General features: G+C 46.1%; 4 protein-coding genes across 4 annotated transcripts; 2 read left to right on the top strand and 2 right to left on the bottom strand.

Moving 5' to 3' along the window:
• Positions 1-74: 74 nt before the first annotated feature.
• On the top strand, positions 75-2,691 carry DFL_004371 (uncharacterized protein; the record flags this gene model as incomplete). The annotated part of the gene is made up of 4 exons (XM_067633455.1): positions 75-984; positions 1,044-1,103; positions 1,175-2,342; positions 2,436-2,691. The coding sequence occupies 4 exons, from the start codon at positions 75-77 to the stop codon at positions 2,689-2,691; spliced, it is 2,394 nt and encodes a 797-aa protein (XP_067491621.1).
• A 612-nt stretch (positions 2,692-3,303) lies between these two features.
• DFL_004370 (uncharacterized protein) lies at positions 3,304-6,713 on the bottom strand (the record flags this gene model as incomplete). The annotated part of the gene is made up of 8 exons (XM_067633454.1): positions 3,304-4,771; positions 4,843-4,969; positions 5,028-5,549; positions 5,628-5,723; positions 5,787-5,823; positions 6,247-6,432; positions 6,618-6,643; positions 6,710-6,713. 8 exons carry the CDS (start codon positions 6,711-6,713, stop codon positions 3,304-3,306), a joined length of 2,466 nt encoding a protein of 821 aa, XP_067491620.1.
• Positions 6,714-7,806: 1,093 nt separating this feature from the next.
• Positions 7,807-9,278, bottom strand: DFL_004369 (uncharacterized protein; the record flags this gene model as incomplete). The annotated part of the gene is made up of 3 exons (XM_067633452.1): positions 7,807-8,626; positions 8,707-9,158; positions 9,252-9,278. 3 exons carry the CDS (start codon positions 9,276-9,278, stop codon positions 7,807-7,809), a joined length of 1,299 nt encoding a protein of 432 aa, XP_067491619.1.
• A 2,700-nt stretch (positions 9,279-11,978) lies between these two features.
• Positions 11,979-13,264, top strand: DFL_004368 (uncharacterized protein; the record flags this gene model as incomplete). Its single annotated transcript, XM_067633451.1, has 3 exons — positions 11,979-12,186; positions 12,270-12,608; positions 12,672-13,264. 3 exons carry the CDS (start codon positions 11,979-11,981, stop codon positions 13,262-13,264), a joined length of 1,140 nt encoding a protein of 379 aa, XP_067491618.1.
• Positions 13,265-15,288: the final 2,024 nt, after the last annotated feature.

Genomic DNA, 15,288 nt, shown 5'->3' with positions numbered 1-15,288 from the left:
AATCAACCCATTCAGCTTCTCGTTCTAACATCCTGTGCTAGGTTCTCACCCCTCCACCCAAAAACGCGTTAACCATGGATCCCAACGAGCGTGCCACTGCCTTCAGCAGTCTCAAAACAGTCAATTACCTCGACCTCGACTTCCCCCAAGTCAATGCTCCAATATTGGATGCCTTTCTCTCACAGTGGGACCCCCATCTAGTACCATACGATAACAATGGAGACCCAAACCTATTAAATCCGGGGACATTCAACAGTCCCGAAACCACGGCTTACCACCCCCACTTCGACTTAACCCCAGCCAATAATTTCGAAGTAGATGCTTTGCCTTCACAGTGGGACCACTACCCAGTACCAAACGAAAGTGATGCGGGTTTTGGCTTACCAAACCCGGAGACATTCAATAACCCAGAATACCAACTGCCACACCCATCATCAAGTCTAGCGCCTCGGTTGGGCACAAGCTTCTATGGTCCATTCTCACGAGCAGGTCCTACCACGATCCATTCATCAATCTCACCAAACTATAATCAGTTCAACATCCAGAACACTCCGAGAAATTCAGTACCAGTCCCACCGAAAAGGTTCTACGGGCCCATGGCTGCCGCTGGATACCCAACAGCCAATCAGTACTTTCCACAGAGTGTACAAAACCATCTTAGCAACAACCAGCCTCGACCGAACCCTCCCAACACCAATATCGATTCACCATTCAGCGAACCAATATTCTTCGAAGTAGAAAGCGAATTGATCAAGGACCAGGAACCTCTTCAGGAATTAAAAGAGGAAATCATTGAAGCAGAAAATACATCAAACGCACAGATAACATATCCTAACCCAGGAACTCAGCGATACTCTCCAGGAAGCCTGGCGCCAAATCCAAACCCTCGACCAAGCATTTCCAAGGAAGATAAATTCCAGATTCATTTCCGAAGGCCAGCAAGGGGTGGAAACTCTCCACCCAAATTCAGCGCTCCCCAGACAGGTAATTCCTCAAACTAAGCTTATTGGTCTTCCAAAAATCAATCACTAATCATCCCACAGAGTCACTTTGCGCAAAGTACGTCCGAAAGCTAGAAACGATCCTAGCAATAAAAGGAGAAGGTTCAGTAGCCCACCTTCCCTTCCCTACTACCGCACCATAATAGCTAATGTATATTACTCAACTACAACAGAGGAGTTCATCAGAAGCGGAGGCCCTGGCCTCCAGCGTATCGCTGCAGTGGTAGCAAGATCCAACTTCTACACACCTGATGCAACACCAATCTGGGATGTGGAGGATAGCCTCCCCGATCGAAGCGCCACTAGAGGCCCTGAATTCGAGCGCATTATCCAACTCGACAGAGAACCAAACCTTGATGTTGAATCTCTTTCCGAGCCAATTCAAAACCGAAAAGGGCGTCGTTCTACCTCAAGCTCAAACGGAAACCCTAAAAGGCAGCGTACCGACTCCTTCGACGCCGAATCAAGCCTCGAAGCCGACCCAAACCTCCAACTCGCCCTTATTCCGAGGCCAATTCAAAATCCAAACCCGGCTACGTACATATACACTAATGTACCAGTTCTAGTCACAACAGGGCCAACCTACCGCATCAGGCGTGTTTCACTAGATTCGAAAGAACAAGAACCAAGCCTCCAATCCGAACCTGCTCCAACGCCATCCCCAGAAAGTCCCTACGATCCAGAAGAGCTGGAATCAATCGCGAAGACAACCTACATTTTCAATGGTGGACCCAAGAATTTCATGGGGCATCGCCGTGCGCGCGTCCTGCTCAAGATAGCAGAATCTGCTCTCAACTTCGACACCATCCTCAAAATATATCGTGCATACAAAGAACATGAATACCAGGCCCAAGAAGATCTCGCTCACGGCCTCAACCGAGAGTTTGCTCAGCTTCTAAAGCAAATTTACACTCTCGGCCCGAAATTCGATGTCACTACCGCGAGATTCGACAGCTTGAAAGCAGGCGGTAAAATCGCCCCGGAATTGTTCTACATACTCAGCGACAAGGCGGACTGGAAAGCATTTCCGGAAACCGCTGCGTCCATGATGCTCTATTACTGTATGCACTGGTACACCACAAGCTTCCAGAAGCAATGTGTAAAGTCACAGAAGCGGATTGAATTTTTCAAAATCTGGTGCACTATGGTGGCTGAGGCGATCGGTAAGCCTCACGGGGTAGAGAAAATCAGCACAAATTCTAAAAGGCTCCTCGCATGGGCTGGTAGAATAAATAAATGGGTAGAGACCTTCGGAAAAGGAGGTAAATGCAAGGGATTCGGCTTATTTTTGCTCTTTTCCTTCCAATCCAACAGGAGGGGCGATGGCGTCAACAGGCACAAGTAAGATACAACAATTCCTATCCATAACTTATTATCAATATCCCCCCTCCCCTCTCCTTCCCCAAAAAAAGACGCTTACTAACAAGTATCCAGTTTGGTTGAAGACGCGGGGCCCGAACCTTCACAAGGCTTGGTATTCGAAGCCATCAAAAGACGTATACCGAATATTAGCAAGATTATTCCAATCCTCGACGAGATCCTCCTCCTAATCTTGGGATTCAAAAGCCCGTCATTTCATCCTTGCGAGTGCCCCTTGTTTTCCATGACGGAAAAGCAAGTGCTCTCACTCCGCGAGCGGCAATTCGATCCAGTCATACTCTTTAGGCCTTTGAAATCTGGGGTTCATTAGAGGAAGCTCACGATCCATATCTTGAAGTGTTCGCCTCCTATACACTTACCAGCCAAACATGTCCACAATGCCCCCCTCAGCCCTTCCACAATACTCACCAGTGTTACCTTACGTATTATGGACTCAACCCCAAAATTTTCAGGAGACCTCAAAAGCAAGCCCTCTATCGGACATCGAGGCCCTGGCAACCCCATTAATGTCCAGTAGTGTTTAAAGTACAGGTATGTACGGGCCCTTGAGAACAGCTCTTTTCCAAATATCTACCCCCAATTTTATACGAGCTAATATCGAAGTTCATCAGATCAGAGGCGAAGAACACCATGATTATGTGTACATGTGTATGTACATGTAATTGAATAACTGAGAACACCCGTTTACAGACTTTCGTTCCCCGAACACCATGTACATATATACATCAACGAGTGGCTCCGCTTTCTCTAACCATACAAAGATAAAAATCAAAAACTACAAAAAGGCTAACGTACAACATCTGCATGGTATCATCAAAATTATCCCAAGTGAACTACATCATCCACATCTTACCCCCCCCCCCAAAAAAAAAACCTCCGAATTCTACAAAAAAAAAAAAAAAGGTAAATCGCAAATACACCCTCACATCATTCTTATCCCATACTTCTCCGCAAACTCTTGCACCCCACTCGGCAACTTCCCCCCCTTCCCCAACCCACTCCTTTCTGAATACACCTCCTTCCCTTCATCCTCATCACTACTACTCTCACTACTACTATCACTAAACACCAAATCCCCACCCTCCACCGCATCCCCCGGATCACCCGCAACCTCTCCCCTCTCCCTCCCCTTCCTAACATGCGCCTGTTTCATCTTCTCAATCTTCTTTCCTTCTTCACCCGCACAATGCGTAACGATCACATCAAACCCCGTAAACTGGGATCTCATAAACTCTCGAAACGCGGGGATATGTTTTTCGAGGGGACGGTAGGTGCCGGAGTCGTTGTCAATGTAGAGTTGGAAACGGACTTTGTCGGTAGTGTTGAGGGAAATTTGGGAGGGGCGGCGGGTGTGGTCGTGCGAGAACATTAGGTCTAGGTCCCTGTCTCTTTCGATGGTGCTTGCTGAGTCTGTTCTGAATGGAGCTGCGTATGGTAGTTGGGCTGGGGGAGACCAAGACGGTAATTGAGCAGGAGGAGCCCAAGCTTCAGGATTCCTATCAACTGCTGATAGGGTATCTCCCAACATCTGTTCTCCACGAGACATAGTTTCCCTCGGTTCGCTGACAGGTCTGTTCTTCCTCTTCCTATCACCCCTATTCTTCGAGTTTCGGTACATCAGCACACCACTACTCGAAGATCCAGTCCGTGTAGAAACCGCAAACGATGGTCGTCGGTGGTGTTTTCTCGGCTTCCTCCTGATAAAGAATTCTCCAGCGAAGGCTACGTGTTTCGCACCATTTGCCAGAATAACATGTTTCGAACCGACCTCCCTAGCCCATCCAGCACCGACTTCAGACCATCGCATTTGACCATCTACCGTGACGACGTATGTAAATAATGCACCACCAGTCTGTTCCTCCTCTTCCCCGTCGTCACCAATACTAGGTTGCTTCTTCACCTTCCCAGACTCCGTAAGTTCTCCACACATCTCTAGGAACCGCTGGGATTTATCCAAATACGAGTTCCCACACGGCTGCCCCTCCGAAGGTCTAGGGTTCTCCAGCTCCATAGCTTTAAACTCCGGATCACCCTCGACTTTCCCTCCCTTTAGAAGCCGACGAAGTTTCGATTGATTTAGTTCTTCGCCGTGACTATAGGGTTGGGTTTGGTGGGAGTGTGCTTGCGGAGAATCCACCATCGTTTGTTCGAGTGGGATTTCGGACATAGCGGCTGATTGTTTCATGATAGCGTCTTCTCTATCGTCTTGGATAATGACGCCGTAGACGGTTTTGAGGTCGTGGGAGAAGATGTTGCGGTGGTGGGCGTGGAGAGCGTGAGGGAGGATCTTGCCGGTGAAGAGTTTTTTGATGAACCATTTTGAGGGGACGAAGGGGTGGTTTAGTTCTGGTGGGACGGGGCCTTGGAGCTGGAGGACGTTTGCTTGGAAACTAGAATTAAGGCCGTTAGATATATCTTTAAAATCTTGCAAGTAAAAGGATAAGATGAAGTGGAATCCTACTTATACTTCTTGCGCTCCCCCCCGAACAAAGTACTCCCTCCCGAGGCAATAGACGCAGTATCGTCAGTTTTCTCAACAATGCCAGTCATGCGACCAGCAAACGGAGAGAAGTGTTTCGAAAAGTAAGCTACAAATCCAAATATCAGCATATCAATCTCAAAGCTTTACGTCGTCAATATGCCTACCGGGTCCTGAAGTATACGGAAACGGGCGTCCACCATTATTCTTAGTCTCACCAATAACCTCAATACTCATATCAGCAATCGGCCTCCCACTACTAATCTTCTGTCCATTAATCGCATTAATAACCGGTGAAAAAGCAAACGCCCTCCAACTACCCCCACCATTCCTCCTCCTCAATTCAATCTTCATATGCTCCTTCTTCCACCCAATTCCCGTGATCTGCTCAATCTCAATCTTCGTTTTGCCCAATCCATCATCTTTATTCGAAGGGTCCTCATCTCGACATATAATGGTCATGGAAAACCCAGATTCCGGAACATTGCTTACGACCCAGAACGTCTGAGGAGGGAATATGGGATGTAGTGTTTGGTGGTGGGTTGGTGTACGAAAGACTATGATTGGGTCGTCCGGGTCCGGACCGGCATTTTCCTTGACATGCCAGCCGGTTTCTGTGGACTTTTGGGGGGATACTCCGAGTTTTACCTTGAGATATGGGTCTGAGGAGAACTTCCCGAGGTCTGCGACTGGAAGGTTGGAGACGGAGTGGAAGCGAACGACGATGTCGTAGGTCTTCGACATTTTTTAAAGTATTACCAGTATACTCTGTGCAGGTATACCGCCAATAGGATCAAGTGCGCACGTATCTCCAAGAAGGAAAGTTCCGGTGCCAAGGAATATATTTTGCTGTGTTGAGAGATCTGTGCACTTTTAGTTATCGAATGTTGGAATCGAATCAAGCAAAAAATGTGAGGTTGAAATACCTGGTAAAGCCCCCGGAAGTCCTCGGTATGCAGCTAACTACTCCTTCGTAGCTGTCTTAGGGTCCGCCGGAGTGTATTCGATAGTTGAGTTGATTAACGTTCGTGCGAACGAGAAAGAAGACTGATGACGTTGGGTTCAGTCAAGTTTGCGCTGATGTCTTAATTGGCTGGATCAGAGGGCGGGGCACAGTTTGCACTCTAATTATAACCATAAGCCATATAACCGCCTAGTCACTCATATACGCATATCAGTGTATCTAATACCATAGAGGAGGATGAAGATGAATATATAGAAGAGATATCAAAGAAGAGATGGGAGGCATCTACAGATATTGATTAAAAAAAGACTGAGTGATGGGTCAATGGCGGGGTGGTGGTGTTAAATATACAACCTCTAGTCCACTGTTCGCGCACGATACAAACATATCACACACCCACTCCAACCCCCTCACTCTCAAACCTCAAACCCACCATATGTAAGTAGCATGTATGATATCTTGGCTATCTCCAGCCGCTGCCGCTTCTGCAACTTCGTGGCTCGTGAAACTTCCTTCTTCTTCCTCTTCTTCTGCTGAATTCCTTTGGCATTCTCCGCAACCGGCTTGGCCTTCCACAGATCGATGTCGACAAGACTCCACTCCTGCAGCTAGTAACAAAACTACCATAAGCTGAGCTGCAATATCTGGATTCCGAGATCCGAAAATCACTCGTTCGGATCGAGTGGACTAATTTGCTATCTGTCTTTCTTTGTTTCTTTACAAAGACAAGGCACATCGTTTGTGAAAGAGAAAGAGAGAAAAAAAAGGTAGCATTCCGATAGGGCCAACCTACCCACCTCTCGGAATCAGACTCCGACCCTGCTCGAAAAGTCTGGGCAAAGCTTAGTCGTTATAATTTTGGTGACAGCTTGCGCGGCCTCTTACCCATTTCTACCATTTCCTTAGGGCAAGTATATCCCAAAAATCTGCAAGTTTTCTCAGCTAAACCAGATACTTCAAGACCTAATGCATATGTAGTATGTAAGGACTTGGAAATTCCATGTCGAGCGACGTGGTCACAAGGGTCACAATCACACAAACATGATTCGTGATGCAAGTTTCGGTCAATGTTATCGCCAAATGAGGTATATTGTGGGGCTCCGAGGGGATGATTATTAAGTAACCGGTCCAGCTAAGGTTGAATACAAGGCTCACACATGGGAAACGGGCTCGAAAAAAAAAAACAAAGATTTCCAAGAAACTCTTCCCAAGACCGAAGGAAAACCTTGCAACGGTCGTTTCCGTAGGCGACCTGCCCGCTGGGTACCACCAAAGTCAAAAGTTGTCCGACGGGTTAGGCTGTCTTGCAGCGTATGGCGCAAACTGACAACATCATACAAACGGAAGTTGTAGTTATTATGCTAAACGTGATCTTAGTGTTTGCAATATCCTACAAATGCTTAGTAATAAGTATCAAAATCAACCTTATGAATTAAATCCCTCCATCTTAATTTTGCTCCAACTCTAAGTGGTTTCTTATGTAACCAGCCGCGCGGGGGTGTTTATGTACAAAGTCGGGAAATCAAATCCCTAAGCCTAAGCTTTCCCCGTCGGCCGCCCCTCCGACAGACAGACTATAGATAAGTATGCAAATTAACAACTAACAAAAGAGAAAAGAGAAAAAAAAAAAAAAATAGGAAAGAAATTGAATATGATACAACGAGTGTGGTGGTGGTTGTGCGGAAGACGGCCCTGTACAGAACGCCGAATATGTGCAACTGATTTATCGCAGTTTAGTGCCCAAGAAAATATATCGACCAAAAGGAAAAATATTGCTAACAAAATAATCAAAACAAGAAGGACTTATAAAAACGCCTCATTAAATGCCAGGTTTGTTCCCAATAACCTCCCAATATAAAACACACAAAAGAGATATAATATCAATGGATACAAAGAATCGAAGTCGCAAACACAAAAGCAGACGAAAATATTAACGCCAATGATTCGTGCAAGATTGTTGTATATGTAGAGAGAAGTTATAATCATCTCGATCTACGGCTAGTATGTACAGTTCGAATTGGAAGTGGTGGAATCGGGGGTATAGGAGGTATGTCCGGTATTACCCCCAGCCCATGAACATCGATAACCGGAGTAGCAGGTTCGGGTTCGCTATACCGCCATTGGACTTTATCAAAAGTCCACTCATGGCAAGGTCGAGTGGGAGCGTCGTTCGGACTCTTATTGCGAACAGTGTCATGATATCTCTGAAGATCCTGGATTGAACGAATAGTCGGCGTCGCCTCGCTATCCGACACAATTTCTCCTAGTTCTTCGACGGTGGGGACCGTGATAACAGTTGTCTGAGATTTGATAGTATCCCGATTCCTACTCTTCAGAGTATCGAATTCCCCCTTTTCCTCTAATGATATCCAATCGAATGCCCCACCTGGTCGACTACTATCGGTGCATGTAACACCACTCTCGGCTTGTCCTCTAGACCCAGAGGGACTCGATACACTGACGAGTCCCCCATTCTTCCAGATAAGAATGCGAAGAGACGGAAGCGAAGCAATGATGATACCAACTGCAACTTCGACAGCGGACCAGACGGCAACATGAGTCTGGGTAGCAGCGCCGGCCAAGACAGCGACACGAACTACGCTAGCGAGCATGCTAAAGCATCCCAAAGCAAAGATTGTGATGAGTCCAACAAGTTGTGACCGACGTTGGAATTTGATGTTGCGAAGGAGTGGGAAAGGGAGAATGAAAATGGCGATGTCGGTGAGAATGTTGCATGCTGTAGATATTATGAAAACGGGGATGGTGGCGAAACTGAAGCAGATATCTTCTTTATCCAGTGACCTATATCAAGATAACCATGTCAGTAAATTTCAACCTCTCGACCAGAGTTCAACGTTCATATCATTGACTGAAGAACCTACCAATTACGCTGCACCGGCATACACCAAAAGATATTAATACTCCAAACCCCAAACATCGAAATCAGCACCGCTGCCGTCACAAAATGCAACGCCTTCCTATGCGCCGTCAACGAAGTCGGAATAATAGTATAATAAAACGACAACAGCGCGCATTTAACCAGCCACAAGGCCGTATAATATGGCAATACTGATCCATAAACGATTTTTAGGATCAGCACATTTTTATCAGGGTCATCGGTGATATGAGCAAGGTCGTTATAAGTCCGCCGCGGTACCATCAATCCCAACTTCAAAAGCCAGGTATCACAGGCCGCCATTGATGATAAGGATAACCAGGCGAGGACTAGCAATATATCGCCGAAATTCACTCGGTCGCGCTGGATGAGCAATCTGGCTACCAGGCGGAGAGCTACCAAGTTGAACGTCAGGACTACTAGGCACCACTCTATCGACTATTCAAAACCCAATGAGATCTAATCAGAATACCATTTTCAGAGAAAAAAAAAAAAAAAAAAAAAAAAATACTTGTAAAAGAAGATACATACGATGGTACCTTGCCCTGTGAGGGCCATCTCGCCGTAATATTATCGTCTCGACAAGCTCGATATTTGGCTGTTGCTCTTCATCCCGAAATTCAAACGGAAACCAAAAATGGATGGTGTTTTGTTGGATATTTCGACCGCCACCCTTTTCCACCCAAAAATGCACTGTCCTCCAATCAAACCAAACCGAGCTGGAAAACCACCCTCCAAATATGTTATCCCTTTCGAATTCGATAAATCCAAAAAGCCCGAGACTTTCCCCTAAAAGATTTGTTGGGATAATGCCGTGTATAACCAAATCCTTTCCTTGCTTCCACGTTTATTGTCGTCTAACGGTTTTGTCGGACTGCTAAAACCCTTTTGAAAGTAAATAGACATGCCTCCGAAGTCGAAGGGAATAAGGGAAACCTAGTGGTTTTAAAGAAATTCTGTAAGACCTTCGAGAAGGAATTCAGAATCTGGGTCTGCTTTCCCGCCCATCCTTCATTGGCCCATCCAGTTTTAGCATTTTGTCTTAAAAAAAGAAAGTTGCGACAAGGGTTTGAATTTCGAATTTTGGGGGGCTTCATTTCTTTTCCACGACAGAAGCCATTGATGGGACGCCCCATATGTTATGTGCTCCACACCCCCAAAACCTCCTCATTTTGATGGCTGAAGAAGAGCCGGCTAAAAAGTGCTGGAAGTCCTTACACTTAGCAGAACCACTTTTCTATACCCTTTTTTCATCGTTCCGGATGGACCGTTTGTCTGGGATCGTTGGATCTGGAGCATCCTTCCCCCATGCGAAGACATGGATACCGCTGCTTACGCCAATACGAGGGGCCCGCGCGCAGGAAAAGAGGAAAAACACACCTTCCTCAACATGATCACTGACAAGTTTCCACCAGAACGAACCTTGTGACGCTCAAGCATCCGTGCATGTCCATGCGACAAAAAGCCCGGGGATTACAAAAGAGCCTGAACACTCCCTTGGGATTTTTTTTTCTTGCCCTTGTTTTACGAATCGAAATTTTGGATTGCATTTAAGTCTTGTCTGTAGGGAAATGTTCCTTTGTTCCCGTATTCTTGGGGTTTTAATTCCTCAAAGCATATGCAAAGTCCGTCCATAATCGATGGTCTCCGTAACCGCCTGGCGTTGTCGAAGGCAAAGGAGAATCAGGAGTCCTATATTTGGCGAGAAAACTTAAACTGCGTTTATAGAAGGATTTTGTCTTTCTTGAAGTCGCGTCTTTCGATTAACCTCTCCCAATCAGAAAGAAGAACACAGTAGATCATTCCTTCCAGAGGGCGCCGAAGTGAAGTGGTGAGAATAGGTGATGGCAGAAATGGCAGAAGTTAATATGGGACGCTAGCCGGAAAAAGGGACAAAGTCCCGATAGACCCTGGCCTTTCAAGACAAGACGGTTGCTTCAAAGATAATCCGGACATGGTAATTTATTCAAAAGATAAACTTCAAGACAATTTATTTCATGTGTTGATGGACAACCACGTCTTTTGAGGGCCAGTTAAACCTCAAAAGCTTATAAATCTCAGGGGGAAGGTCTTAAATATATTAAAATCATAACTCCGGATTATTTTTGAATCATCGATGCGTAATATGTAAGTCTGTCCTGTGTATTGATGAGCATCCGACAAATATTCGCACAGTGCAGCTACTCCGCAGATGTGATCTAGTTCTGCATCCAGATCACAGCCTATCTCACGCCGCAATGTTGACGAAAGTGGGGGCATCCATGCTTCTGTGCTTCTGTGAGTCCAAGCACAAAACTAACGACGTGTATCTGCAGAACACGCATGCAAGCTCCGATCACCTTCTCTAGTTTATCCGTAAATGCTATAATGTATAGCGCTAGTTAGGCATCTCCATTTACTATGGTTCCGCTAGATATAGGCCAGGACAACGGGTTATGCTCCGCTTTTATTATAACCTCAGAAGCAAAAAGAATTGCGGCACTGGAGTCTTGAGGCTGTATGTGCTGTTCGATTCATGACGGCAAAACCTAGAACATCCCCAGCGATGTGTACCAGGTATCCTGGTATATAAAAACCAATAAACATAGATATGCCTTCAAGACCAGATCCATGGACTTGAGTCATATTACTCACGTTCTTCCATAATTCGTGTAAATACTCGGGCTTTTCAAACAGCGATAATGTTTTCCCCAGCTTTCGAATTCTTGCGTATGAAGCCAAGTTGGAAAGCCTTTTCGCTTGAAAGAAAAGCCAAGCAGGCCTGACCCACGCCCCAGCCTCCAACCTACCCTCTTGACATGGAAAAGCATTGGCAAACTAGACCATATGACGACATTTTGTATCGCCCTGGCCGCTCCGGTTGGTTCATGTTCACGGGCGACAGTCACGATCAACTTCATGGCCCAAAAACGAGTACGCTTTAATATCTACGCGAGGACCCAAGCCTTTATATTAGTTGCTGTTTAATATGATCAGTGATGAAGGATGCAGTGACGATGATGTCGCGTGCTAGGGCGCAGTTCTCACCAGTGCAGTGGATCGATCTAAAAACCCGGAAGGTCCCACAGGCCCTGTTGTTCGAGCAGCGTTATAACTATCAGATTCAATCGTTCGGATATCGATACTGAAATCTTTTGATACCCCAGAGCTTACCAAAACCCAGCTTCTCCTTTTGTTATAATTTGGAGACGTCGACGTGTCGCTTCGGTTCCTTTAACAAAGCTAGGTCTAGAAGTAGTAGGAGCTTTAAATTCCAAGATGCCGACCGATGTCCCTGGACACGACGACAGTTGGCAAGATGTGTGGAACCGTATCACAGCGAACGTCGGACTTGGGTTCCTAAACTTGCCGTCGAATATCGATGTAAGCGATTTGATATGGTTGCACACAGCCACGGCATTTCAACGGGAAGGCGTTTGGTGGACGGAGTTTAACGCTTCGTTCTTTCATGGAGATTCAGGAAAGCGTTAGTGACATCGGAGAGTGTTGCATTTTTGGGTGTACAACACAAAACTTCTAGCGTCCACGCTAACTTTTAACTTTCCTTAGATCCCTCGAAGCTTGTCGCTGAAATAGCGCGGTTGATAGGAATTACAGAAGATGACAAAGAAACCCGCGAAATTGTTGCTCAAAGGGCGAAACTATTTCTAAGGAAAACTATCGTCGGGAGGAAACTTAATGTCCAGATCGAAAATGGAAAAGTTGTTGCTTTGCCGGGTAGCGGGTCGAGTGGCATTAGTGCCAAAGAACTTCCTATCCCATTCGTCACGGCTCCCAAAGATGGCGACATTGTAAAGCTCTGCGGGATACTCCCACCGAATTTTAAATATGGGCCGGTGGAAACCGATATGAAAGTTGTTGACCCTGAGGGCTGGGCTGTCATCTCTGGTACGCACGCCCATGTTCTTAGACTCAGAATACATTAGATCTGGACTAATGATCAATCCCTAGACATCGACGACACAATAAAGATTACAGATACCCTTTCAATGAGAAGCCTCCTAATCCACACATTTGCCGAAGAGCCAACCCCCACACCCGGGTTTCCAGATTTCTACAAACATCTAGACCAAGTTCTCAACAAGCCAGCCTGGTTCTACATCTCAGCCTCACCTTACAACCTTTACCCTTTCCTCCTCGAATTCATCAAAGCACACTATCCCTTCGGCCAGCCCATTCTGCGTGATATGTCTTGGATGTCCGTCGCCGGCTTGATGGCATCGGTATCAACGGGTACCCAAGAGTACAAGACAATGGAGATCAAGAAGCTTATAGGCCAGTGGCTACCTAAACGGAAATATATATGCATTGGCGATAGCACACAAACTGATCCGGAGACTTATGCGGAAATGTATAAAGCCTTTCCAGGAGCTATCAAGGCTGTTTGGATTAGAGTAGTGACGGGTGTTGACGAGGCAGAAGAAATGAAGAAGAATACGGCGGAGAGGTTTGAGAAGGCTTTCACGGGGATACCCAAGGAGGTTTGGAAGACATTCCATGATGTCTCGGAGTTGGGCGGATTAGCTGAGGGGCTGAAACTTTGATTTCAAGGCTGGTAGTATCTGGAAGATTGCGAGTTTAGAGGCGGGATTGATACACTGAGCGCAATTCGTCGCAGGGCATGTCGGACAACTTTTAATGCTATCCAGGAAAAGAAAAAAGCGAAAAATCAACAAAAAAAAAAAGAAAAAGAAAAAGAAAAAGAAGAATCCACAGTCCTTTTTTAATACAATTTGGGTCCGTATAAACGGATTGGGCTGTTTTTCTGTTTGCACTCTCTTTAATTGCGGGTGTATACGACTTTTTAGGAGCGGGTATGCAAGTTAATGTTCTATCATTCCAAAACTAATGTAGTACTAGCTAAAATCAAAACATCCATGCATTATCTTCACAGTTTTCTGATGTTTCTACGTATTTAATATATTCTTGATCAATTGATACCAATTGAGCACGAACTAGGAACCTGTTTTTCTGAATTCGGATATTCACGAACCTTCAGCCTAAAATCCGGGCATCAAGAGAGAGTGGTCACACGACACCGCACCGTAAAACATCGCCTCTAGCACCAACTATAGCTGATAGATATCTATCTGCATGCCAAGACTTGGTTTATGTGTGGCGTTCCTGGCATCTACTGGCTTGCTAGCTCACGCGTTAGAACATAAATGTTCTCCAATATTTTTCTTGAGTACACATACTCTCAACCTATGGAGGGACCAACGATGAAGTCTCTGCTTCCAAATTGGAACTGCCATCCCCTGAACCTATTATTAGCCTTCTCAGTTGCACTCTCGTTCTCTTCGTGTGGAGCCTAGCTTAGCCATCGACGTCCCTCTCGAAGTGTGTTTGGAATCTAGGCGGGGATTTTAGCGAAGAACGAATCAAAACCTCAGAAGAGAGCACAAGGCAGCCAGGTTTTTCCTAGTATCAACTGATACACAACAATAAGTCCACCGAACTTTCAACCGGCTGGCGAAGGAGCCGCAATCTATTGGCGTTCTCGACACCTCCCTCTTCTTCTTGCTACCTACTTGATATTAGTGAGGAATTATTAGGAGCTAGGCAGTTGGAAGCTACTGTTTCGGAAGGCTCCAAGGCTCCGAACTCGATCGATATCGCTTGCTAAATTTAAGCTTCTCAACGCCATTCACGTATGTATATGCGCACATTCGACCTCAATAGACTTCGAGGTCATGGTACAGACATGGCCATGGCCAGCATGAAGTCATACAAGGTTGGTTGCCAATTAATCTTGTTTGGCCAGCAGCGAGCTTGATAGCGAAAAGGCTAAGGGACCTGTCGAAACTAACCTGATTCCATCAGCCTTGTCGACGATCCAACCGAAATAGCTAAGTTTGAGATTTGGCATTACTCTCGATTGAGAACAAGGTTAAATGCGGTGTGGAATTTCGCTCTTCCGATGTCCCGGGTACATGCGCAGATGCCTTGCACAGGCTCCAGAAAAACAAGCATGCGACCACCCCTCGACGGCTGTGCAGCTGTTGCTTCGAAGAGAGCTGGTTTTTTTGAGGAAAAAAGCGGGGGATTGGTGCCTTGGCCTACCTAGCACAAGCTTGTATAAGCCGCAAGCTGCAGCTTCCGATTGCATTTTTGGCACGCTGTTGGCCCACACTCTGCGCCGAACTATGTATAAAACTAAAATATAGAACGGTTCTTCTTCATGAAATTCAGTTGACCCAACTTTCCCCCGTCCGTCCATCCGATCTTTGAAGCCGAAAATTGGAAATTGCTGCGCCGGCCGGGACTGTTACAAGTTGCTCTGCCACTCGAGACTACCACTGCGACCTATCGCGCGTGGGTCATCCTCACGTTTATATATTGGCGGGATTTCCCCCAGCTGGACCTCGAGTTTCCTGCTCCTGATAGAGCAAGACCGATAAACCAACTGTGGTCGGCCGATTGATTGTATCGATTGAGCTTCCCCGCTATTTTGGGTTCGCTGAAATACAACGTCACAACTCTACTTTCGCGTAACACGAACATTCCCATATCACTCGTTCGCTCTTTCATATCTATTGAGATTGCCTCTTGGCGACAAGGGCGACTC

This window comes from Arthrobotrys flagrans (genome assembly GCF_004000055.1).
Source record: "Arthrobotrys flagrans strain CBS H-5679 chromosome Unknown unitig_0, whole genome shotgun sequence".
Taxonomy (NCBI): domain Eukaryota; kingdom Fungi; phylum Ascomycota; class Orbiliomycetes; order Orbiliales; family Orbiliaceae; genus Arthrobotrys; species Arthrobotrys flagrans.
The sequence above is the reverse complement of the archived record's forward strand: the minus strand, read 5'-3'. Positions and strand labels throughout refer to the sequence as shown.